We start from the raw sequence: 26715 nt of genomic DNA on the forward strand, positions 1-26715 counted from the left end.
GTTGGATACGAAAAACAGTTTTCTGGGCACTAGAAATGGACTGAAAGTAGGGATAACTACTGGGTGCTTTGTTTGTGAAGGTAGTTGTATGTGTCAACACAAACTCATCTGCAAGAACTGCAGCTTTCGCAAGAGTGAGATCCTTGTGCTCATAAATGTAGGTCGCAACCTTTTTGTGAAGGCAATTCTTGAACTGCTTGAGAAGTATGAGTCTTTAAATCCTCAAGGTCCTCGACCCCTTGAGAACCACACCACCGATCAAAAAGACATGCTTGTTCCCTTGCGAACTCAGTGGCTTTGTGATTCTGACTTTTGTAATTTACATTAATGTTGTCGGTATGCTTCTGGGACTAACTCGTAAGCCCGAAGGAGAGCAGCATTAACAGATCCATAATCTGAACTCTGGTCAAGAGATAAAGCTGTGTACACTTTCTGAGCCTTTCCCACAAGAACACTTTGGAGGAGCAGTGACCAAATATCTCGCGGCCATTTTAGGAATGTGGCAATCCACTCAAACAGAGTAAAATATACATCCATCTCGTTTTCATTGAAAGGCGGTACAAGCCGGCTGTTCCGACCAAAATCAAACTATTGAGGGTACAGGATGGCCTGACTGGATTCGAGTGTTTCCAGATCTATCGCTCTCTTATCCCTCTGTCTTCTTTGCCTCTCATCTTTAGTCCACAGAAGTGAAAAAGATGTTTGGCCTCCAATAGCCAACGTTGAGCCCATTGGAGGAACTGTGTGTGACCATCCATCCTGCAGGGATTTCAGAGGTCAGGGAAATGACACGCTAGGTCTCAGCATCCATCCTGCAGATGAAGACAGATCTTCTCCCCCCTGAAGTATCCCTACTGTCATCTTTATTACAAAGGCTGCAGCAGGGATGCTTGGGAAAAGTCACAAGGCAGAGCCATCTCAGCTTTCTGCTGAGGTCTGGGGTGTGCTGCCCTGCTGTGCGTCTGCGCGATGGGGGACCCGGGTGTACTCTCACTGGCCTGATAGATGAGCGACATGAGCCTGAAAGCCATCTTTAAAACGTATGGGTGTGACACTCCTAATCTACACAGTGCAACAGAAAGTGATGGGGAGAATGTGTTGTACAGTAGGTGGGCGAGCTTGATATTCTAGATGTGGTATCAGTATGGATATCCGACACCACTACGGTGAATACAGCGGTTCATCGATTTGTTATAGCCAGAGTTGTGTTGCAGCGGGAGGTTGCTTGCTGTGGAGGGGGTTCATGGTGAGGACTGTTTTGAGGGCATAGGAGCGGAGTGTTTTCCTTTACGAAAGTAATTTTAATGGCGGGATAACGTCATTTACAAAAGGCGGCCATGTTCATTAAATGATCACTTTATTTACAAAAATCTCAAATGACAAAATGAGAGCAGAAAGACAGTCATACAGTACAATTAGTTCCCTTGCTGCCAGACATACTCAAAAACCACAGATGACATTATGTTTACAGTACACCATTCTCAGTGCAGATTCTAGATTCTCATAGGAGTATAACGATGACTTGAAGCGCTATGGTGGTGGTCATCAAACCACTGGTACTGGAGAGCTACACGGTGTGGCTAATGTTGTGTTGGAACAAAAGCTTGTACTGTAACCCCCCCGGGACCTGAGCTCGTGTCCACGGGTGAATCTCAAGTCTTTCCTTGTTTCCTTGTATCCTCATCTCCTCAGATTTGATGTTCAAATGCATTTTTACATGTTTTATTTAACCCTTTTTCTCCCCAATTTCGTGGTATCCAATTGTTCAAATGCATTTTGAGGAGAAGACAAGGAATGAAGGACAAAGAAGCAAGGAGAGACTAAGTCTCGCTTCACAGGCTCTACTCCTGACATTGGGGGTACATGCAGACAGGAGAAGTGGACTCGGAATAGTTTGTATGTGCTGGTCGGGTGAAAAATAGGATGCCAAAAGAGGGGCATAATTTAAAACGACAGCATTCAGACAGCATGTTGTTGTTTTTCACTTTCGCCCTGAAACGACAGAAAAGAGGTTGCATGCAGTATTTTGTTGTTGAACTTATATATTTGATAAGAGTCAGTGTTAAATTCTCATGTGATGCCTAGCAGACTGTACAGTGTGGGCTCATGTACATATAATTTTGAATGTCATACAGCTGTAATAAGAATGTCATGCAGATGTAATAAGTGGACATTCAAAATGACAATCTATACAAAAGTATGTGGACACCCCTTCAAATTAGTGGAATCTTCTATTTCAGCCACACCACGTTGCTGACAGGTGTATCAAATTGAACACACAGCCATGAAATCTCGCCCTTTCCTGTTTCAGCAGGACAATGCCTCCGTGCAAAAAGCAAGGTCCATACAGAAATGGTTTGTCGCGATCGGTGTGGAAGATCTTGACTGGCCTGTACAAAACCCTGACCTCAACCCCATCTAATACCTTTGGGATGAATTGGAATGCCGACTGCGAGCCATGCCCAATCGCCGCAACATCAGTGCCCGACACCACTAATGCTCTTGTGGCTAAATGGAAGCAAGTTCCCGCAGCAATGTTCCAACATCTAATGAAAAGCCTTCCCAGAAGAGTGAGGGCTGCTATTGCAGCAAAAGGGGGACCAACTCATGATTTTAGAATGAGATGTTCGACGAACAAGTGTCCAAATACTTTTGGTCATGTCGTGTATGTACAAGATGTGCAAACTGTTATAAAGTGGCTCATCTTTCGTGGACAGACTTCATAACATGTAAATGGTAGCGGATGCAGTTACATGACATGTTTGTTCTGGGTTTCCACAATTACACAGCGAATGACTCGCCAAAGCCTGTTGTCTCTAACTAACATGCTATAGACTTGAGGCTCACCCGTGTACCCCGGTGCGGTGTGTCTAACATGCTATACTCGTGTACCCACCCTCAGGGTGAGATCTGGGTTCTTCTATAGGTGTCGTTGGTGATGGAGAGACGTGTGAGTCTGGCACCGTAGTAGTCCACTATGTAGTCAGACTTATCCGATGGACCCACTATCTAAAAGGAAGGAACAGAGGAAAGACATCAGGTTACACACGGTGAAAACCTGGGTCCAGCAGATAATACACTTCTGATTTGGTACTCAGCAATCGCAGCGGAGTGGGACTAGTGAACTTATACACACCTGAGTGTGTAAAGGGAGCAGAAGCTGAGTCCAGCTACAGCTGGGCTACTGGTTAACCCTCTGATAATTTGTTTGTGACTAGAGTGAGTTGTATCCAAGTAGATCAACATTGGCGAGGCATTCCAGCCCTTTAAGGGACTTTGGCCAGATAGAGGCTTTCTGAAGTGTTAAATCAGACTGCCAGATTTAGAAATGGACTGACAATTTCCATGTCAAGTGTCAACTCCCTCAATCCAAGACTCTCTGCTGTACAAACCAAACATACCTCAGAAGGCTCTACATGGAAATCCAAGACCTTCACTTGCTTGAATCCCTGTCTGATACCCATTTAAAAAACACACTGCTCCAGCAATCCACATCCCATCTATTTATCACCTGTGTCCATCTCTGCTCTACCTAGTTTGCAAATTGGAAAGTTATCAGACATAATTCATCTGGCGTGGACCTGTGTCTTTCGAGAGAGAGAGAGAGAGAGGTCCCAAACCAACCACGTACAGCTTCCTCCTCTCCCCCAGTCCCATCCAGACATAATCAATGAATATAAATTATCACATGTCCCAGGTGTTTACTCATTAGTTCTCAAAGATGCATTTGCCCGCTCCGACGTTGCTTTTAGTCGAGGTAGTTAGCCGTTAAAATATGGGGCTTTAGCGTGACGTCTAAATGGGCTCTCCGGGGACGTGGAACTCTTTATCAAAATTGTCACTCTTTAAAAAGGTGGAGAACGAGAGAACCTGGCCGAAGCCTATACAGCTAATTGAGAATGTAAGTGTTTTGCTGTGCGCGACAGCCGAAGCTGCTTAAAAGCATTGCTCTCTTAGGGCCTTCAATAAGAAATTAGGAGAACAATAAACAGTGCGCCCGTCGCCTCGCTTAATCAAAGTGGCCGAACGCACGCCAACGCCCCTTTCTATGGAAATAGCGACTTTATAAAGGCCTGCATCCACAGTAGGATGTGGAGGAGAATGAGAAAAAGTATACTGTTTCTCTATCACGGTTTGTGTTCTTGTCTCAGATGTGATACAGGGAACTGTTTTGGTAAAATTCTGGAAAAATCGCATTTTTGATGCACAGTTAAAAAAACTATTTTTAAGGATAAGGACATTCATTCAACATGGGAAACGAATGAACAAACCAAACAAATAAGTGTGCTTTTCGTCCTATAAAATCTGGCCATGTTGACAACCAGTTAAAGCTAAAGGCTTGCTCTGTCCACGTGGCCTTATTCACAACACTAAGTGTATACCGTAGCAAAAATTCAAGTAGTCCCTCCCCGTTTTGGCCGACTTGCTTCCATTTGGTTCCTAGTGAACACAAACCATGTATGGTATCCTGTAAACACTGGTTCCTTAATGGAGACGGCGAATGTAAAGAGGGGTGAGCTGAGGCCCTAACAGGATGACAAATGGACTGGCCTCTCTTTGTCAGGCTCGGGGGCCATAAATGGGGGGTTAGGGGGGTCCTGGGGGATGAGGAGGGGATGGGGCTAGAGAAGCCCCTTTGCGAAAACACATCACAGTCTCATTAACCCCCATTCATAGAGAGGTTAGTGCTGAGCAGAGGGCCACACAGACACAGGTGCTCTTCTGAATACACACACACACACACACACACACACACACACACACACACACACACACACACACACACACACACACACACACACACACACACACACACACACACACACACACACACACACACACACACACACACACACACACACACACACACACACACACGGCTATGCTTCTGTTCAGTGTTACGTGGCCTGCTCTGATTAGTGTGTGTGTGTGTGTGTGTGTGTGTTTTGCTTGACCATTGCATCAAAGCCCAGGATGTTCTGTAAAGACCAACTTTGCTCCACTCGTTTGATTACCATCACTGTTCGGGTACAGACACACCAGCGCGCTGAACTATCGGCAGACAAACGCTACATCCCACATTCGGTGCGACGTGTTGTAACGGTTTTGACTTGAGGTTATTATTTATAGGGGTGCCAGGTAGGTTGTGCCTACCAGAGAAAACATTGGTTTCTCCTTTTAGTTTGTGTGGGAATGAGTCCCATCTGGTCCGTCAAGTCTACTCCAATACAAAGGACTTATGTAAAAGTCAGGATGGAAATAAACTTTTCATAAACCCTTAAAACATTGGAAAGAACTTCCAAAACAACTATATTCTTTTGCGTGGGTTGTATTAACAACATCAATGATTACACACACATATAATAATATAACACAATGAGTTCTGGTTCCTCCAGAAATGTCCTGTACCTCGGGCCTAAAAAGAGTCCAGCCCGGTAAAGGAGTTCAGTGAACTCAAGTGACTTTTGTCACGCAATGCTTGTCCGTTCATTCAGTGTAGCGTAAACCCAGGATTTAAACACACCATCAATATAACAATTATTTTACCACAGAACTTTAAAGCGTATCAACTCTTACTAAGTCCTCAACTACAACTAACTACATAAATCATCATAGTATACCTCACATCAAAACAAATGAAATACCGTATACAAAAAGGTTGTAGTCAGTCGGTCAGTCAGACAATCCAATCCGCCAACAGATCTCCAGCAGAGAAAGGCCACGGAGAACAGAGAGGTGTAGTCCAGGGACGCAAAGAGTGGATCCAATCCTGGGTAAACTCTATTAGGCTACAAAACACACGTTTTACAGCAACAAAACAACGGAATAGAGAAGCTTCGGGAACTGAGGGTTGAACACATCCTCATTCACGTCTCCATCACAACCCCACTTTTGCGCAGCTGATGCTGGCTATTTAATTGGGAATTAAAGGGAAAGCGCCCTATTGGAAGGAGCTGCACTGAGACGGTTCAGAAAAAAAATCAGGGCCGTCACAGTGTGCGAGCCTTTAGTGGAAGAGAGCGACTGTTTATTCACGGGGGTGCGCTCAAATTGAGAAACGTCTTTTGAAATCGTAGAAATAGCTTTGTAAAACATACAATTATCATACTGATAACATCACAGTGTTTTCCTAACTTCTGTTTGCAGTGTGACCCAACAAGCCTTTTAATGTTTCTTGTGACCAACCAATGTAGTCATCTGCTGTGACCCAAAAGGAACCAGCTTCTACCCACAATTAGGGATCACTGACCTAACACACCCTTGTCATCACCACATCGGATGCATAAACATTTACTTTCAATGTCACTGTGAGAAGACCATGGATTTTCACACACATAACCAAAAGATAGAGGGATTACTTAGCAGCTCTGTGTTCCACAGCTGTTCCCTGAATGCCACTTACCTGCATTGAGATCAACATGAAATCCACCAAGCTCCCAATCCCACAGAAGCCCACAGTGCAGAACTTGAGCAGCCCTAGAGAGAGAGAAAGAGAGAAGCAGAGAGAGACAGAGAATGAAAGGGGGAGACATAGTCAATGTGGGATGAAGCTTAAAGGGGCACACCATGTCTCTTTAAAGTAGGCATAAATAAAATCCTGCCTGGCCCCTAATCATAATTTGCTACCTATTGTGTGAGCAACGCTTCGTTGTTTACATGAAAACTCTCCCATCCAGGCGACTGGGCAACGTTTCAGTTTATCCCCCGTGTTCCGTTCCAACTTTGCCCGTGTGACGCAGAATGGGAAATTAACTTGCGAGGCGAAGGTGAACTATTTGGAACGCTTTCAGTGCTGGGTGAATATGTGTCTGAGTGGAGAGGGTGTATGTGTGCACGTGTGTTTCTTTGCTGCCTGCTTTGTTTTCAGAGAGAAATGGTGCTAAGTCAACTTTGTTTCCAAAACAACGGAGGATTGGGAACAACAGGTCTTTATCGGTGAGAGGGGCAGTGAAGTGGAGTATGAATGTGTGCAGCCGCAGGTCGTGCTTTAACTGTGCACTGAGAGTGTGAATTGGATGCATGAAAACCCAGAGCAAGGGCAGTCATTCAACTAGACACATTCTCCCCACATCTTCCACACGCACGCACACAACACAATGAGAATCTTAAATTGCGGGCAAATTCTGGAAACGGCAACTCTTGTGATTAAAACACAATTACTCCAAATCATTATTAACAACAATGTACAGTTCTCTATTGGGGGGGGGGGGGGGATTACGTAGGTGGCTTTGTTGATTTTTAAAACAATGGCCATCAGGTGTCTGCTCTACAAAACCACTGCCCATCTTGCCAGCTTAATACACCACTGTTCCATGGCGATGCCCACGCCAACCATGCCAAACCACGCGCTGCTAAGTGCAGCCTCTAAAGCTTGCTCATGCCCGTCCACAGGAAAAACAAAAAAGCCCCTGAAATGTGAAGAATCTTGGATGGATTTTTAAAGCAAATAAGCCTTGCAAATACTTGAATAGAATATATAATAGATACATAGCACACCAATACTCGTCCTGAACTTTACAGCAGGGCTCTCTCCAACCCTGTTCCTGGAGAGTTACCGTCCTGTAGGTTTACACTCCAACCCTAATCAACCACACCGGATTCTAGTAATTAATAATAATTACCTGGTTGATAAGCTGAACCAGGTTAGTTACAACTGGGGTTGGAGTGTAAACCTACAGGAGGGTATCTCTCCAGGAACAGGTTTGGAGAACTCTGCTTTACAGCAATGATAAGTCAAAGGTCATACTGTAAACCAGGGTTATTCAAATCTTACCCTACGAGGTCCGGAGCTTGCCGTTTTCTGTTCTATCTGATATTGAATTGCACCCACCTGATGTCCCAGGTCTAAATCAGTCCCTGATTAAAGGGGAACAATGGAAAAACGCAGTGGAACTGGCTTTGAGGTTCAGAGTTGATAGGCCTACCTAAAGCTGGGTATCCCAGGTAGAAGCGATCAGCACCTAACCACCCCAGGAAGAGGGACAAGGCCACTGCTATTTTGTAGGAGTAACCGCTCCTGCAAAGAAATCCCATTTTAGTTTGAAGCAGTTCACTAATGCTTTACATGTGTAGACATTACATATGATGGGGTATTATTTAAGCTAATCAATATCAATTAAAAAAAATACTTTCAGGGTCATATTCAATAGGCATGAAACGGGAAGGTACTATCTGGTGTGTATTCACTTGGAACAAAATGAAAGCAAACAAAACGGGGAGGGACCTACCTGACTTTTCCCAATATACATGTTTTGCTACGGTGTGCACTAATGAATACACCCGAACATGTCCAATAAGAAATGTTTGTTTCGATTTTCCGTTGCAAAACGTTTTGCTATGTTGTGCCCTTATAAGTATTCAACATTTCCACAATGCCGAATGTCTGGTAATACAGATACATACACATTCCTGCAGGGGATGCTCTGGTTGAAGCCCACTTCCTCTCCGCTGAACCGAAACTCTGTCCCGTTGGACAGGCGGCAGCTGACATTCGGAGCAGGTAGGCATTCCACTAAAAAAAAAACAGATATAGGCCAGGCTAAATCAACACAAAAAAACATGTATGCACACAGGAAAAACGTGTCGATTGATTGTGAGTTTGGGTACTTACACACAGACACAGATTCAGAGCTGTAATATATTATAAAGATTTTATATACAGTGTTTTCTGAAAATATTCAGACCCCTTGCCCTTTTCCACATTTTGTACCGTTACAGCCTTATTCTAAAATGTATTGAATTGTTTTTTTCTCTCATCAATCTACACACAAAAACCCAAAATGATGAAGCAAAAACAGGTTTAGACATTTTTGCTGATTTATATATCTTTTTTAAAACATCACATTTACGTAAGTATTCAGACCCTTTATTCAGTACCTCGTTGAAGCACCTTTGGCAAGGATTACAGCCTTGAGTCTTCTTGGGTATTACGCTATGCTTGGCACACCAGTATTTTGGGAGTTTCTCCCATTCTTATCTGCAGATCCTCTCAAGCTTTGTCAGGTTGGATGGGGGAGCATCACTGCAGCTATTTTCAGGTCTCTCCAGAGATGTTCGATCGGGTTCAAGTCCGGGCTTTGGCTGGGCCACTCAAGGACATTCAGAGACTTGTCCCGAAGCCACTCCTGCGTTGTCATGGCTGTATGCTTAGGGTCGTTGTCCTGTTTGAAGGTGAAACTTCGCCCCAGTCTGAGGTCCTGAGTGCTTTGAAGCAGGTTTTCATCAAGGATCTCTCTGTACTTTGCTCGGTTCATCTTTCCCTCAATCCTGACTAGTCTCTCAGTCCTAGCCACTGAAAAACATCCCCATGATGCTGCCACCATGCTTCACCGTAGGGATGGTGCCAGGTTTCCTCCAGCTGTGACACTTGGCATTCAGGCCAAAGAGTTCAATCTTGGTTTCATCAGACCAGAGAATCTTGTTTCCCATGGTCTGGGAGTCCTTTAGGTGCCTTTTGGCAAACTCCAAGCGGGCTGTCATGTGCCTTTTTACTGAGGAGTGACTTCCGTCTGGCCACTCGACCATTAAGGCCTGATTGGTGGAGTGCTGCAGAGCTGGTTGTCCTTTTGGAAGGCTCTCCCATCTCCACAGAGGAACTCTGGAGCTCTGTCAGAGTGACCATCGGGATCTTGGTCACCTCCCTGACCAGTTTGGTCCCCCGATTTCTCAGTTTGGCCAAGCGGCCAGCTCTAGGAAGAGTCTTGGTGGTTCCAACCTTCTTCCATTTAAGAATGATGGTGGGCACTGTGTTCTTGGGGACCTTCAATGCTGCAGAAATGTTTTGGTGCCCTTCCCCAGATCTGTACCTCGACACAATCCTGTCTTGGAGCTCTACGGACAATTCATTCGACCTCATGGCCTAGTTTTTGCTCTGACATGCACTGTCACCTGTGGTGTGTGCCTTTCCAAATCATGTCCAATCAATTAAATTTACCACAGGTGGACTCCAATCAAGTTGTAGTTACATCTCAAGGATGATCAATGCAAACAGGATGCACCTGAGCTCAATTTCGAGTCTCATAGCAAATGGTCCGAATAGTTATGAAAATAAGGTATTTCTGTGTTTTTTATTTATTTTTTAAATTAGCAATAATTTAAAAAAAACTATTCACTTTGTCATTATGGGGTACTGTGTGTAGATTGAGGGGAAAATGAATTTAGGCAATTTTAGAATGAGGCTGTAACGTAACAAAATGTGGAAAAAGTCAATGGGTCTGAATACTTTCCGAATGCACTGTATAGCCTATGTATTTCAGTATGCATTTTGAAAATGAAGGACATATTCAAATTGATGTGTCCTAATCAGCAACCATAACAATTCAGTTTTAAAAACAATATTTAAACTCTGACTTTTTTTCGGGAGGACCTTGGGTCACCCAAAGACAATTCATGTTACCCACAAAATACCACATACATTGAAATGCATAACCACTCACCCCAAGCTATCATGTCCTTGCAGTTCGCAGGTTCTTGAGTGGCATCATCTATCCGTGGTTCTTTGCAAAGATACTTGAACAGCATTAAGGCAATGACCAAATATGAACAATCACTCACAGCATATTAAATAATACAACATATCAAACAAGTTGTGCTTGTGTCGTGATGTTGATATGCTGCACCCATTCAGTCAGTCATTATCATCAGCGTTCTGAGGAACACTACATTACACAATAATGTATAAAGGTAACTAGTTATCTAGCTAGCTTTTAGACCAAGATGTACTCTTAAGGAGCCTACTGTTACTCCTTAAGGTCCAAGGACCATATGTTATTTTCAGAGAGACTGGCCCTGGCAGCCAAAACAGCCAAATACTCCATCTAAACGTGAATCAATTCTCAATTGCGATATGGTTCTAGAAACATAAAGCCCTTTACTTTCATATCACATTAAAATAAATCAACAAATGCAAAATGTACACTGTTTTAACCGGCTTAATCACAGTTGCAGCCAACAGTATTTTTGAATGCAAAATGTACACTGTTTTAACCGGCTTAATCACAGTTGCAGCCAACAGTATTTTTGAGTGAAAACACATTTCTGGCAGCCTTCTTCCGTTACACACTAGATCATTGCTGCGGGATGTAGATAAACTGAAATAATTTAGCCAAATTAGGCTAAAAAAATAAATACAGTCCACTAAATATTACTCATGTCTATACAGACATAAATAAAATATTTCAAAATAGGCTACCACACTAAAGAGCATAATGCATCTACAGATATCAATAGCACCTTAAAAACTAGCTATGGATTAAGTTTTATCACAAGCTCTCAAAGTCGGGAAGGCTGTAATTTGGGCAGTGTGCTTACAAACTGGTGTAAAACTTCACACGTTTTGAACAGGCTATATTTCAGAAATTACCAAGAGAGACTTGTGTCTACCATACCCAACAAATGACAGCAATAGGCTAATGCTATTTATTTGACAAAAGCCTACTTATAGGCCTAACCTATCTTAAACGAAATACAGAGCACACAATTAAAAACTGATCAAACTTAATTTAGCCAACGAAAATGTTTCAACAGAATAAAACAAAACACGTTTTATATATTTAAAGAACTGGTTTAGATGAGTAAATAGGCCTACATTAATAACAATGACATGCAATAACAACAATGATAAAACAAATGATTATGAACAAATTAATAAAGTTCCAAAATTGTATCCTACCTGAATAGCAAGTTACATAGTAGCCTGCATTTGGCAATTTGTGTGGTATATAAAAAATACAAAATTCTGCCCATGTCTTCTATCACGTAAATGACATAGACATGCATGAAATGTGTTTTTATGTAATGCTTTTCCAGACCGTGCAAAAAAAAACAAATTGAAATCCTAAAAACGTGTCTGCTCAACTGTATGCCACTACGCAAATGTGATTATAGATGCATGCAAATCTTTATTACAGAGGGGATATTTTCTCTAGCTGGAACGTGGAGATATGGCCTTGTGGGAACAGAACAGTACACTAACCCTGTTAAAAATGTGTATCAATTTAATCTATTTGAAAAAAGATCCGCGCATGCTTCCAAAACCGTACCGCAAGCGATGCACGTTAATGTTCAGATCCTAGACCGTTTCACAATTTGATTAGTTAGCTACATTGTTTCCCAAAAGTACACACTTCGCAGGCTTGTGTTGTTAGCTAGCTAGCTAGCTAGCTAGCTAGCTAGCTAGCTAGCTAGCATGTTACCAGATAGAGCTAGACAGGTAACGTTAACTAGCGTACTGGAATCAAAACCCTGTCATTGTCGTGTTTTGCTAAAACAAAACATGTAAAAAGATATTGTCCCAAGCGTAGACTTTTACAGCTACCAACATCATTTCCGAGAACACGGTGAAAATGGCAATACGTGCAGTCAAAGAAGATGCTCAACGATAGAGTCCGTAAACAGAACAGCCAACTACCGTGAGACGCCATGTTGAACGTTGTCAACACGCCCACACTCCCATCACGTGACATCAAAAGGTTTTTAAAGCAACACATCCGACGACTGTGTCGTCCAAGATCCAACTCGTGTGATTTCGTACCGGTAAGACTTGTTTTCGGCTTTAAAAGTAGTTGAACTGATAACTTTGAACTTAAAGCGACAAGAGAGTCTTACTATTCAAGTGATGAACTCGTTTAGTCTTGTAATAAGCAAAAAAACAACAACAACATGCTAATGCTATGCTAGCCAATAAGTTTATGTATCGCAACAGCTTACATTATTAACTAGCTAACAACAAGATAGCACAGTATGGTACTACTGACAGTAGCTAGCTGACTCACTGACGTTGGCTAGCTATTTAACGTTAGCTGAATATTTCGAGAAGCTCTGGTATAGCATTTATCGTTACAAGTTGTTTTATTGGGATATTATCACCCGACAAAGGCAAAGCTGTGTTTTAAGAACCTTGCTAGTTAACCGTACTTACTCAAACAAATGTTTTTTTTAAACTTCATTCTTTTGATTAGTTATTCAACTAACGCTACAGCTACGCAAGACCAATGGAAACATGATGATTCAGTGCACCTGTTGCATGTAAAGCAAAACAGGCGTTACAGCTATCGCTGCGTCCTCTAAAGTTATTAGGCCTTTACAGTATAACGTTAAACCTTTCTGATTTTGTGGATCCGTTTTGCCAGTAGTGTTATTTATTTATCTTTCGCTCGACTTTGCTGCTCAGCTGATTTAAAAAAAAATAAAAAATAATATTACTTCCTGCTTCAGGTATGGTGCGGATTCGGTGATAAACTTCCGCTGTACAGGTAGGGTGCGAAAGAAAATATATCGCTAACTTACAAACTTTAAGCTTATGTTGCTTCATCGTCTTTTGGTTTTAAGCTAATATAATAGCCTAACTTTCTCGAGGTTTGTTAACATAATATATTGCCACACAAGCTAGCCTGTGTCTGTCGAAACTTCTTCACTGGCAATGTAAATAACCCATGTTATTGCGTTGCTAACAGAAGGACGATTGTGTATTTGACAAGGGCACATTGACCCACTTTTAGTTGCCACCAAACTAGTTTGAATTGAACATAGAAGACTTCCAATACTTTTGTATTGTGTACAAGACATGTTGTTTAGTCCTAGACTATGTGATCGACCGAGCTCAAAATCAGTTCCACTTTTCCCATACTACATAATCAGTTGTATTGTTGTTGATGGGCCTTTTATTTTATGTATTGTCAACTGCCTAAAGGTGATTAATTGTTGTTCTATGTTGTGTGTTTCATGTTTGCACCTCTCCTCCACTTAATTCCTTACAGGTTGCGTCACAAAATATATCCAGACTGAGGGAGGACAATGTATGAAAATGTCCCAACAGGTACATTTATCTGCTCTCATTATTGAACTGTTTAATGAACCGTATGGCATATAAATGTGCAAAAACTATGCTTTTCACAATTATCTAAAATTGTGTGTGTGTGTGTGTGTGTGTGTGTGTGTGTGTGTGTGTGTGTGTGTGTGTGTGTGTGTGTGTGTGTGTGTGTGTGTGTGTGTGTGTGTGTGTGTGTGTGTGTGTGTGTGTGTGTGTGTGTGTGTGTGTGTGTGTGTGTGTGTGTGTGTGTGTGTACATGAACATTTCCATGGGCCTGTGTGTGTGTGTGTACATGAACATTTCCATGGGCCTGTGTGTGTGTGTACATGAACATTTCCATGGGCCTGTGTGTGTGCCTCAGTCTCCACAGTGGAGCGCCAGCAGGTGCTGCAGGCCTTGGAGCGGCTCCAGGCTAAGATGGCCCAGAGGGAGGAGTGGACACACAGTGAGAGGCTGGGGGTGCTGAGGGATGCCCTACAGAGCCCACTGCTAGGACACATCCTCACACTGCAGCACTCCATCAAACAACTCAAAGACCAGGTAATAATCAGAGAATGATGTGCAAACTTTCTTTGAGGACCCATTCATTCGGAATGGTGCATAATGGTGATGGAGTGAGTTATGGACATTTTAATTTGTTATATGGCCCATTTATGATTAAGGCTTTGTCGGATTACTTGAGTTTGTAAACCTATCCCAAGTTAATATATCCCAAGAGAAAGTTGATTTTTAATGCCTTGTAACATTTCTTTTTTGTATAAAAATGTTGAAACCCCTCATTGTCAGTGTTTAAGTCTACAGAACACAGCATTCTGAACATTTTTCTTCAGCTGAAAAGGTGTAAAAAAACAGCCTGGCACTTTAATTCATTTGTATTCTGATCACGTTTTTATTGGTGTAAAAAAAAAAAAACTCCTTACTAACAATAAACAATCCACATGCCAAATTAAGATAATGGCAATAACCGATGCCTGCCTTCATATTCTAAGTGCTGCGAAGGTCAGCCGAGTGTCTATGAATGCGTCAGGTGAAAACCTATAGCGGGATAGAGAGGCGGAGGTGGTGGCACTGGTGGGTCGGCTCTTTTGTGGATCTATCAAGCTTTAATATCTACTGTCTGGGTTTGAGTAACTGCCTTGTCGGAGATGTATTGATGAATTGGCGGGGAAAAGCTGCTCAGTCAGCCTGGGCTAAATAAACAGGAGACTGATAACTTTCCACAATGTGAGTCTAAAGGTCATTAATACATTACCTGTTTGGGACTGGCCAGAGCTGCTACTGCTGCAGAGGAATCTATTGATTTTCTTATCCCCCCCCTTTTCTCCCCCTTTATTTTTCTTCTTTTAGTTTGCAGACATTGTCTCCACATGTAAAGGCACCATTGTTTCTCTTGCTCTTGTATCTACCGCAACGCTAATCTGCGGCCGTATTTCCTATCGTGGGAAAATTGGATGTGAAAGAATGCAGCTTACGTTTGGATTTTGGTTGAAGAAAGCAGCCTAGAATGGCAGCCTTTCCTTTTTTTGTGTGGCTTTACCCAATTAGATATCTCTCAACTTGTATCTTTAGTCACATAATCACATTAACCCACTAGTCGATTGACTCACCTGTACCTCAGTCTAAGTAAATTTATGTAAAAAAAAAAAAAAAAAACATAAAAATCCACCAGTTTAAGCATGAGAGATGTTTTTTTTGCATTGCCTGCGTCTCAATCCACCGCATCTGCCGATGTAGCGCTCCCACATCTTCTGTGAAAGGTGGCAGAGCTAGAGCGGTGTTTATCAGACTGTAAGACATCCCGAAAATCTGTTCTCACAAAACGTCAGTAGCGTCCAAACAGTTTAGCCCACTTTGGAAAGGGGTGACTCCCACCCCAAACATATTTGGCTGTCCTTTTTTGCCAATTATGAATGTTATTCAATTCCTTTCTATGGGCTATAGTAGTAAAGGCCAAAATCAATATTTTATCAATGTTTTTATATATACCTAAAGGGGTTCTAGAATTCAAAATCAAATAGTTAATTGATCCATAGTATGACCATCTCTAAACAATTCCACATGTCAGCTAAGCACCCCCCTTCCCCCAATGTCTTAGACTCTAAAGAATTAACAATTATTTGACTATTTCTTTGTAAACAAAGCGGTGCTATCACAGCTTCCTCATTATCTGCCACAGTGAAAAAACCCAACAAATCTCCTCCTCTCCTCCCCCCAGCTGAACTGCATGCCTCCCGACACCTGCAGTGAGTTCAGCTTCTCCAGGAAGGGCCAGCTGATCGTCAGTGCCAGCCGCCCGGCCAGCAGCCTGTGCACATCCGGCCCCGGCTCGGTGCTGTCCAACGGCTCAGCCCTCTCCTCAGTGGGTCTCCGCTCCCCCGACCAGCTCCAGAGATGGCTCCGCGCTGCCGCCAAGGTTGTGCACCTGTTCTGCCCACGCACACGCCCACCTGATGCTGTTGTCACAGCTAGCTATGATACTACCACGGTTATGGCCATGTGTACTAGGTCTGGTGGTGGATAGATGGTGGTTTTAGAATGTGTCACCTGTGTATTGGTGTGCTGTATTCAGTGGAGAATGAAGATACTGTGGTTTTAAACAGTTTTACCTGGGTATTTAATTTACTGTGTTCTGTGGAGTTATAGCTTTAAACATTTACCTTTTTGTATTTTATCTACTGACTTGAGTTTAAAGGGATACTTGGGGATTTTGGCAATGATGCCCTTTATCTACTTCCCCAGAGTTAGATGAACTTGTGGGTACCGTTTTTGTGTCTGTGTCCAGTATGAAGAAAGTTAGAGGTAGTTTCATCTGACTCTGGGAAATTAGATAAACGGCCCCATTGCAAACATCCTGAAGTATCCCTTTAAATTGATGCATTTGAAACGTCTTCTGTACATTTTCAATATTTATGACATGACCTATGTAATAATTGTGTCTTGTGTTGTAGGGGAGGCCAACTGAGCACATCAGCCTGCCCAAGCCCCTGTCTGGAAGCCTAGGCTTCAGTGTGGTAGGCCTGAGGCCGGAGGGGACTGGGGGCCACGGGGTCTTCATCAGACAGGTCCAGCCTGGAAGCATCGCACACAGGTACTCCCTCCTTCTCTTTTACTACCCCTAGTGTTCATTTGGCTCTGGTTAGAGTTTTACAATTCTGGTAATTTCCCCCAATTTCCCCCATTCCCCCAGGAGGGAATAAGCAGGAAATGTGGAATCCTTCAACCAGGATTTCTGGAAAACCTGAGATTTTTCAGAGTTATTGGAATCTTGCAACTCTAGTTCAGACCAACTCTACGACAACATTCTCCAATATTACCTGATAATCTAGTCAAGGACACCTTTATATACGCATATTAGAAGCTTGCCAGCTCTTATTAGGCCCCCTTCCAAGGAAAACATTAGTCATAAACAATGCATAATATGCTTGTATCAGCTTATGTCAACAACAAAGGGTATGTAGAGACATTTCTAGTTAATTTAACACTGCTTGTAACGGGCACTGCCAAAAATGGGAAACACAGCCCACTGATAGGTCACTGTGCTGTTATAGAGAGACCTTATGAGCAAATAACCTCTTTAAAAAATGTGTATCTCCTATGGGACTTCCTGGATAAATAAACATGACATAAAAACAGACAAGATACACATTCCTTGTTTCTTCTGCTTGCTCTTTGATGAGGTCTAGATGGGGTTACTGTGAAAACGATGTCCATTTCTGATGTAGAAAGGGCTTTACAAATTATATAATCCTTATTTGTATTGTGTGTTTGTGCCGGTAGGGATGGGCGCATGCTGGAGAACGACCAGATCCTGGTGATCAACGGGACCCCCCTGGACCAGAGTGTCACCCAGCAGCAGGCCATCACTCTGCTGCAGCAGCCTGGGGACAGAGTGGAGCTGGTGGTGGCCCGGAACCCATCAACTGCCACACAGCACACACCACTGCTCCCCCCCGGACCCATCATTCAAAATGTAAGTTCAAAGCATGTATTTATGAATCTCAGTAAGAAAATGTCTTCATATTTTGATATATGTTCTACAGACCACTGTCATGTCATGGCGCTACAATGGATTTTGGCCCTTTCAAATCCGTACATTAAAGGCAATGTGCTTTCACTGTTTTGAGTGCTGTATGGTATTTGTTGCGGTTGATTGGTCGGAAGATATTCATGGGTCGCATTTTTCGCCACTATTGTTTTGAACGTTCTCTTGAGGACTGATGCCCAACTGAAGATTCTACTCAATGCCTTCTCAATGGCCGCTGATGAAGATTTTGTCTAAAGTGCATTATAGAAGCTTGGAAACAAGGTGACATTTCAGGAGGCAAATAATTATGACGTCTTTTTGTCATCTTTATGATGTCGCCAGATTGACCTTAAATGCATTATAACTTCAGCTCGCTAAGATTGAGGGGACAGCACCACATTTTTACTAGGAAATGTTAGCATTGCTATCTGAACTGAACAAAAATATAAATGCAATATGTAAAGTGTTGGTCTCATGTTTCATGAGCTGAAATAAAAGATCCAAGACATTTTCTATAGTTACAAAAATCTTATTTCTCTTAAATTTTGTGCACAATTTTTTTTTACATCCCTGTTAGTGAGTGTTTTTCCTTTGCCGAGATAATCCATCCACCTGACAGGTGTGGCATATCAAGAAGCCGATTAAACGGCAAGATCATTATACAGGTGCACCTTGTGCTGGGGACAATTAAAGGTAACTAACATTTTCAGTTATGTCACACAACACAATGCCACAGATGTCTCAAGTTGAGGTCGCATGCAATTGGCATGATGACTGCAGGAATTTTTGCCAGAGAATTGAAAATTAATTTCTCTACTATAAGCCACCTCTAATGTCGTTTTAGAGAATTCCAACTGGTCTCACAAGCACAGACCACGTGTAATTGCATTGTGTGGGCGAGCGGTTTGCTGGTGTCAACGTTGTGAACAGAGTGCCCCATGGTGGGGTTATGGTATGGGCAGGCATAAGCTACAGACAATGAACACAACACTAATGAATTTATTTCATCATTAAGAACTCAGTAAAATCTATGAAACTGTTGCATGTTACGGTTATATTTTTGTTCAGTATATTTTTGACTAGCTTTGCATGCTAATGGCACCAATGCCGTCACGTAATTTTGCCGATTGTCATAATGATAAGTTGTTTCCAACTTATTATTTGCCAAATTTAACAACAACGTCGTATTTCCACGCCACTGTAGTGTAATTTAGACTAAATAGTCATTAAGCCATGTTCAGAATGACTGGCTGTGGCGTCTGTAGAACGTTCATAACAATATCAACAATGCGATGGAGGTGCAACCCATGATTAGGAGGCAACTGTTTCTTGTTTTAAAAGTGGTACTGTTATTGATTTATCGTGGTTAAAAATGTTGAAGTGTTTGCCCTCGTGGCCTTCTGGTCAACGCTTTTAGCGAAGACCAATCAATATAAGCGCTAGGGAGAAGTCGGGTCGGTAACTAGGCAAATAAAACTTTTTTTGTTGAGCTGTACATCAACTCATGTTGTCTACTGATCTCTCGCAAATTTGACTCCCATGCAGGGGTCTATAGGGCACAGGAGCGTCAGGATGTCTAACATCTAGCTTACACTTTTTACACTGTCATTAAGGCCAAGGCTATTTCCTGTTATTCTGTAGCCTGTCACGAAAAACAGGCACTTGACCGTCACTGTAGAGTAAATGGCATCAATCTGGTTTGTAGGTCAGGTTTTAGGTGATGCTACTTGACTCTGTATGAGTCCAAATTTGAAATTCATATTTATGCAGTATTTTACTACCCGTGGTCTGTTGACATTGAGTGTATGATGTTGATGTCCTTATAGCCTAAAGGAAATCAAGTTAGTGCTTCACTTGCAGGTTTGCTTCCTGACAATATGTATTTAAGTCACTGTGCGCTAGCTCAGTCAATGTAGACCTGGAAGTCAAGGAGAAGAAGCGAGTTCGGAGACCTAATGCATAGAAAAAGTGAATCATAGATTTGTTGTTGTGTATTTTGACTGTTTTACCCATCTTTAAATCCTCTTGTCTTTTGAGCAATGGTCATCTAAGACTATAAGAAGCAATGTTTTTAGTTGATACATTTTTCATGAATTCAAATGGTGAAATGACATTTTAGCTTTCCTCTGGTTATTCAGTGTCAGGTAACCGACACTGAACAAAAATAGAAACACAACATGTAAGGAGTTGGTCCCATATTTCATGAGCTGAAATAAAATAACAAAGTTTTATTTCTTAAACATTTTGTGCACATCTGTGTTAGTGAGCATTTCACCTTTGCCAAGATAATCCATCCACCTGACAGGTGTGGCATGTCAAGAAGCTGATTAAACAGCATGATCATTTCACAGGTGCAGCTCACTAAAAAGTGTGGTTTTGTCACACTATACAATGCTACTGATGTCTATTTTGAGGGAGTATGCATTTGGCATGTTGACTGCAGGAATGTCCACCAGAGTTGCCAGAGAATTGAATGTTCATTTCTCTATCGTAAGCCAGTGTCGTTTTTGAGAATTTGGCAGTACTTCCAACCGGCCTCACAACCACAGACCACATGAAAGGATTTCTGCACAAACTGTCAAACCGTCTCGGGAAGATCATCTGCGTGCTTGTCGTCCTCACCAGGGTCTTGACCTGACTGCATTTCGGCGTTGTAACCGAATTCAGTGGGCATATGCTCACCATCGATGGCCACTGGCACGCTGGAGATGTGTGCTCTTTGCAGATGTATCCTAGTTTCAAGTTGGCAGACAGCATGAATGGCGTTGTGTGGGCGAGTGGTTTGCTGATAACATTGTGAACAGAGTGCCCCATGGTGGTGGGGTTATAGTATTGGCAGGCATACACTACGGACAACAAACAAAATATTTTATCGATGGCAAATGGAATGCACAGAGACACTGAGATGCTGAGGCCCATTGTCTTGTCATTAATCTGCTGCCATAACCTCATGTTTCAGCATGATAATACACAGCCTCATGTTGCAAGGATCTGTACACAATTCCTGGAAGCTTAAAATGTCCCAGCTCTTCCATGGCCAGCATACTCACCAGACATGTCAACCATTGAGCATGTTTGGGATGCTCTGGATCACCCTGTATTACAGTGCTCCAGTTCCTGCCAATATCCAGCAACTTCGCGCAGCCATTGAAGAAGATTAGGACGTCAGGCCACAATCAACAGCCTCATCAACTACAGTACCAGTCAAAAGTTTGGACACACCTACTCATTCAAAGGTTTTTCTTTATTGTTACTATTTTCTACGTTGTAGAATAATAGTGAAGACATCAAAACTATGAAATGACACATGTAAGCATGTAGTAACCAAACAAGTGTTAAATAAATCAACATATTTTATATTTCAGATTCTTCAAAGTAGCAACCCTTTGTCTTGATGACCACTTTGCACACTCTTAGCATGCTCTCAACCAGCTTCACCTGGAATGCTTTTCCAACAGTCTTGAAGGAGTTCCCACATATGCAGAGCACTTGTTGGCTGCTTTTCCGTCACTTTGCAGTACAACTCACCCCAAACCATCTCAATTGGGTTGAGGTCGGGTGATTGTGGAGGCCATGTCATCTGATGCAGCACTCCATCACTCTCCTTCTTGGTCAAATAGCCCTTACACAGCCTGGAAGTGTGTTGGGTCATTGTCCTGTTGAAAAACAAATTATATTCCCACTAAGTGCAAACCAGATGGGATGGCGTATCGCTGCAGAATGCTGTGGTAGCCATGAAGGTTAAATGTGCCTTGAATTTCTGGAATACACTGCCATCAGACACTAATAACTGCACCACATATCACACTTTCACAAAATGCTTGAAGACCTGGCTAAAGGTAAATAAGATTTGTGATCCCTAGCTGTGTGTTGCCACTTTCCATGTCTAGCTTGTGAGGTGTGGAAACACTTTGTCGCTTTTATGAATTTTGTCTTGCTGCTTTTTGTTCTGTCTGTATGCTATGTCTTGCATGTCCTATGTTGCTATTGTCTATATTGTAATTGTTTTTAATAACCTGCCCAGGGACTGCGGTTGAAAATTAGCCGGCTGGCTAAAACCGGCACTTTTACTGAAATGTTGATTAATGTGCACTGTCCCTGTAAAAAACTAAATAAACAAAAACTCAATTCTACATAAATCACTGACAGTGTCACCAGCTAAACACAGTCAGACCACCTCCTCCATGCTTCACATGGGAACCACACATGTGCAGATCATCTGTTAACCTACTCTGCGTCTCACAAAGACACGGCGGTTGGAACCATCGAATTTGGACTCATCAGACCAAAGAACAAATTTCCACTGGTCTAATGGTCTTTGCTTGTGTTTCTTGGCCCAAGAAAGTATCTTCTTATTGGTGTCCTTTTAGTAGTGGTTTCATTGCAGCAATTCGACCATGAAGGCCTGATTCACACAGTCTCCTCTGAACAGTTGATGTTGAGATGTCTGTTACTTGAACTCTGAAGCATTTATTTGGGCTGCAATTTCTGAGGCTCGTAACTCTAATGAACTTATCCTCTGCAGCAGAGGCAACTCTGGGTCTTGCTTTCCTGTGGCAGTCCTCATGAGGCAGTTTCATCATATCGCTTGATGGTTTTTGCGGCTGCAATTGAAGAACCGATTGGAAGTTCTTGAAATTTTACGGCTTGACTGACTTTCATGTCTTTGCATATTTGAGCTGTTATTGCCATTATATGGACTTGGTCTTTTACCAAATAGGGCTATCTTCTGTATACCAACCCTACCTTTTCACAAGACAACTGATTGGTTCAAATGCATTAAGAAGATAAGAAATTTCACACATGAGCTTTTAACAAGGCACACCTGTTAATTAAAATGCATTTCAGATGACTACCTCATGAAGCTGGTTGAGCGAATGCCAAGAGTGTGTAAAAAAAGCTGTAATTGGGGAAAAGGGTGACTATCTAGGGTGACAATCTAAAATATATTTTGATATAACACTTTTTTTTCGGTTACTACATGATTCTGTGTTATTTCATGGTTTTGATGTCCTCACTATTCTTCAATGTAGAAAATAGTAAAAAATAAGAAATCCCTCGAATGTGTAGGTGTGTCCAAACTTTTGACTGGTACTGTATATGCAAAGGAGACGTCGCCCTGCATAATGCAAATGGTCCGGATACTGACTGGTTTTCTGATCCATGTCCCTACTTTTTTCTGTATCTGTGACCAACAGATTCATATCTGTATTCCCAGTCATGTGAAATCCATAGATTAGGGCTAAATAAGTAAAATCCTTATGAACTGTAAGCCTTTGAAGTGATTGCATGTTGCGTTTATATTTTTGTTCAATGTATAAGCAGGCAAAGATTGGTAGTTATTAATAAAGTGTTATTGTCATTAAACTATATAGGTGCAAATGGGTTGATTTTTTTATTTATTTATCGGAACTGACATGTGAAGGGAGTTGTAGACTTGCAGTGGGTGAAAATGAGACCGGCTATATCAACACTGGGGTGACGTATACGATTAACCTGAAGCTCCGACAACAAACATATGGCATATATTTGTTATAAACAGAAACAGTCCTAACCGTTGCACATTAAATTAAAGGCCCAGTGCAGTCAAAAACATCATTACCTTGTTTTTCATATGCACTGGCATCTACTACCATACCTTGCTCAAAGGCACTTCAATCTTTTGTCTTGACTATTCACCCTCTGAATGGCACACACGCAATCCATGTCTCAAAATTATTACATGAGAAATTTTTCTGAAGCTGTGTTTTAAATTGACAATCACAGTAATGTACTTTTAATTATGACCCAGAAATGATTTGATATTGAGATAAAAACCGCTGTATTGGACCTTTTTTAAATAACCACAAAGAAAAGCCCTCAGAAAAAAAAAGAAAGTAATGCAAACGAGACGACAGACAAGTTAGGCCTAGTTCCAGCTATTGAGGTCATTATCGTGTGCTTTTTCACTATTCCTGTTTTTAATCCAGTTTGGATTGAGGCCATATCCTGCTTACGCATCAAGCCGGGGCCTTGCTTTACCTTGTGTTTTATTCATGTTTCTCTTGAGGTCGTGTTTAATGGAGCGCTGGCAAAAAAGAAAAAATCTGGACTTGATTTTTATTGCAGTTTTCCCTGGCCTATCTATCACCCTGAGCCAAGATTCCGCCTCTACAAAAACCCAGACACCGCTCGCTGATTCTCTTGAATTGTCAGCTTGGCATTAGGGCTGTGATGATACCAGTATCGTAATATTTTTTTTTCCCGTGGCAAAAATAAAAACACGAAGCGGATCCAACTGTTGGGTCCTTTTTTAAAGTCCTGCTGTATGTAACAGTGCTATGTAACAGTGTGCTATAACTTGGAAAGTAAATACATGTGACTGGATGAAAATATGTTTCTGACATTACGGGCTGCCTTCCAATAAGTCAAATCCGCTTTGTTTTGTTTCCTTGCTATGACCCTAACGAGTATCGCGATACTGGTATCGTCCCTGCCCTACTTGGCACCACTCTCTCTTTGTTCTCTCTTTGTAACCATTGGGTTATGTCGTGAAAAGGTGACATAAAATCACTCTGATCGCCATCCTGTTTATTGCGTATTTTTACGGTCATAGTTTCCGTCAGTGTGACAGGGCTCCGTATAGATGGAAAACAATCTCTCTACCTTTTTGAGGGATGCCAAAAGCAACATCCGCACAACATCTCATGATGTCATTTGGCCCCTCTTGTCCCTGATACCCATCAACTGAATCTTCCCCTTAAACAAATGTTCCTCGGCTCCCAAGCTCCTCTTTTAAACAAGCCCCCCCTGCATTCTGTCCATCCAAACTAGCTCTCTTACCGTGAAAAGCTGAGAAAATATTGACCTAGGTTTGCTTCAGGGATTGGTTTCCTTTGTTTCTGTGCCTTAAATTGCAAATTGTACAGACGCTAATATTGCTCTGGAGCATTCCTCTCTTGTCCACCCACATCATACCTGACATTCTCAGTAAACATGGCTTCTAGAGCATGTTGGCATAATCTTAAACCCTACATTTCTTTGAACATTTAAAAAAATGTCTGACATGATACACTTCTATATTGTAATGAGATGCTTTGCCCACAAAGTGTGAGTGCTAATTATAGGATACATTTTGAATCATAATGAATAAGATTACATGGACAGGGGGGTACCTGATGTCAGATCAGCATTCCTACTCCTAATACGGACCTTGCTTCCAGGAGGGATGATCTGGGAGGCATGTTCCAGGCTCCCAGTAAAACTGTTTTTCTTCTCTGAGGGCTTGGGATGAACTTTCCCATTATGGCTTTCTCATTAAAACTGTCAATAACCCAGACCTTTGTTTGTTTGGGTTTCGTTAGACAACTCTTTTGTTCTAATAATTATTTAACGTTTCATGGGGCTGAACTGACAATATGGAAGGAAATGCACTTCAGCCCACCGTTTTCCCTGAATTGTTTTTCAGTCCCTGCTCACAGCATTTGTGGGATTGAGAATATCAAGTGTATGTTAGGTCTTTAGTTACATTAATGAAGTTGTTCAAATACTGTGTTTAATTCTCATGATGTCTAGTTAAGTGAATAGTTATTGTTCCAACAGGCAGTTGCTTGGCCTATATTAATTATGATAATTTGTGCTCTGTTCAGTTGCCATGACAGAAGGGTGTAGCATGTAAACATACTTTGTGATAAAATCAATTAGCCTATGGCGCTGAAGGAGATGGCTGCCGTTTTACCATCCCGTAACCAAATGTGCTATTGTGTTTTTTTCTAGTTATTTGAAATTATTTTGTACATAATGTCTGCCCTATGTCTTATCACCAAAATAGCTATTAGATATCAGGACAGCAATAACTCACCCCGTACTGGAGGAATATTTTCTTCAACGAGTCGGACGCGAAGGATTTACTTCAGACACCCGTCAAGGCCCTCATCCCTGTCATTTGCAGGAGAAAGAGACGGAGGTATCGGTCCTATTAGCCAACGTACAATCAATCGACAATAAAATAGACTTAACTACGGTCACGTATACACGTGACATTAAAAGCTGTAATATCTTATGTTTCACCGAGTTGTGGCTGAACGACGACATGAATAACATACAGCTGGCGCGTTTTAAGCTTTTTCGGCAGGATAGAACCGCGCCCTCTAAGACCAGGGGTGGCGGTCCATGTATATTTGTAAACAGCTGGTGCACGAAGTCTAAGGAAGTCTCAAGGTTTTGCTCGCCTGAGGTAGAGTATATCATGATAAACTGTAGACCACACTATTTACCTAGAGTTTTCATCTGTATTTTTTTGTAGCTGTTTTATATACCACCACAAACCAATGCTGGCACATAAGCAAACAGGAAAAGGGTGCCACTAGTGGCCGGGGACTTTAATGCAGGGAAAATCAAATCAGTTTTACCTAATTTCTAATGGCATGTTAAATGTGCAACCAGGGGGGAAAAACAACTCTAGACCACCTTTATTCTACACACCGAGACTAGTACAAAGCTCTCCCTCTCCCTCGTTTTAGCAAATCTGCACATAATTATAACCTCCTGATTCCTGCTTACAAGCAAACACTAAAGCAGGAAACACCAGTGACGAAGTTAATAAGAAAGCTACAGCACTGTTTTGCTAGTGCAGACTGGAATATGTTCCGGGATTCTCCCGATGGCATTGAGGGAGTACACAACGTCATCTGTAGCCATGAAGTGCTTTGAAAGGCTGGTCATGGCTCACATCAACACCATTTATCCCAGAAATCCTAGACCCACTCCAATTTACATAACGTAGATCCATATATGATTGCACTCAACATTGCCCTTTCCCACCTGGACAAAAGGAACACCTATGTGAGAATGCTATTCATTGACTACAGTTCAGTGTTCAACACCATAGTGCCCTCAAAGC

General features: G+C 42.0%; 2 protein-coding genes across 7 annotated transcripts in view; one reads left to right on the plus strand and one right to left on the minus strand.

The window, feature by feature from the left end:
• Positions 1-1340: 1340 nt before the first annotated feature.
• Positions 1341-13137, minus strand: LOC123997392 (TM2 domain-containing protein 1-like). Of its 2 annotated transcripts, none has more exons than XR_006832110.1 (7): positions 12289-13137; positions 10437-10510; positions 8404-8512; positions 7926-8017; positions 6404-6477; positions 2848-3009; positions 1341-1992 (listed from the first exon to the last, which is right to left on the minus strand). XR_006832110.1 is itself a non-coding variant. In XM_046301568.1 (7 exons), exons 1-6 carry the CDS (start codon positions 12486-12488, stop codon positions 2899-2901), a joined length of 660 nt encoding a protein of 219 aa, XP_046157524.1. In that variant the 5' UTR covers positions 12489-13136; the 3' UTR covers positions 1341-1992; positions 2897-2898. The 2 variants fall into 2 exon arrangements, 1 of the variants encoding a protein (XP_046157524.1); XM_046301568.1 differs by having other exon boundaries at positions 2897-3009; positions 12289-13136.
• The window catches only part of LOC123997391 (inaD-like protein), a 144115-nt gene continuing 129845 nt past the window's right edge, over positions 12446-26715 (plus strand). For 4 of the 5 annotated variants that reach the window (XM_046301563.1, XM_046301565.1, XM_046301566.1 and 1 more), the window contains exons 1-6: positions 12446-12534; positions 13758-13816; positions 14172-14350; positions 16026-16223; positions 16759-16898; positions 17588-17780. In XM_046301563.1, coding sequence (XP_046157519.1) covers positions 13795-13816; positions 14172-14350; positions 16026-16223; positions 16759-16898; positions 17588-17780 — 732 coding nt within the window. In that variant the 5' untranslated portion in view covers positions 12446-12534; positions 13758-13794. Of the gene's footprint in view, positions 12535-13215; positions 13254-13757; positions 13817-14171; positions 14351-16025; positions 16224-16758; positions 16899-17587; positions 17781-26715 lie in introns of all 5 variants that reach the window. The other variant, XM_046301564.1, reaches the window with a different exon arrangement.

The sequence above is a fragment of the Oncorhynchus gorbuscha genome, linkage group LG15 (genome assembly GCF_021184085.1).
Source record: "Oncorhynchus gorbuscha isolate QuinsamMale2020 ecotype Even-year linkage group LG15, OgorEven_v1.0, whole genome shotgun sequence".
NCBI classification, from domain to species: domain Eukaryota; kingdom Metazoa; phylum Chordata; class Actinopteri; order Salmoniformes; family Salmonidae; genus Oncorhynchus; species Oncorhynchus gorbuscha.

Bases quoted from the DNA above. Each gene is read 5' to 3' on its own strand.
- LOC123997392 (XM_046301568.1), bottom strand. From the start codon at position 12,488: ATGTGTTGCTTTAAAAACCTTTTGATGTCACGTGATGGGAGTGTGGGC. The intron at 8,018-8,403 runs GTATGTATCTGT...ATTTCTTTGCAG, and splicing joins AGCATCCCCTGCAGGAATGT to GAGCGGTTACTCCTACAAAA. The intron at 3,010-6,403 runs GTAAGTGGCATT...CCTTCCTTTTAG, and splicing joins TCATGTTGATCTCAATGCAG to ATAGTGGGTCCATCGGATAA.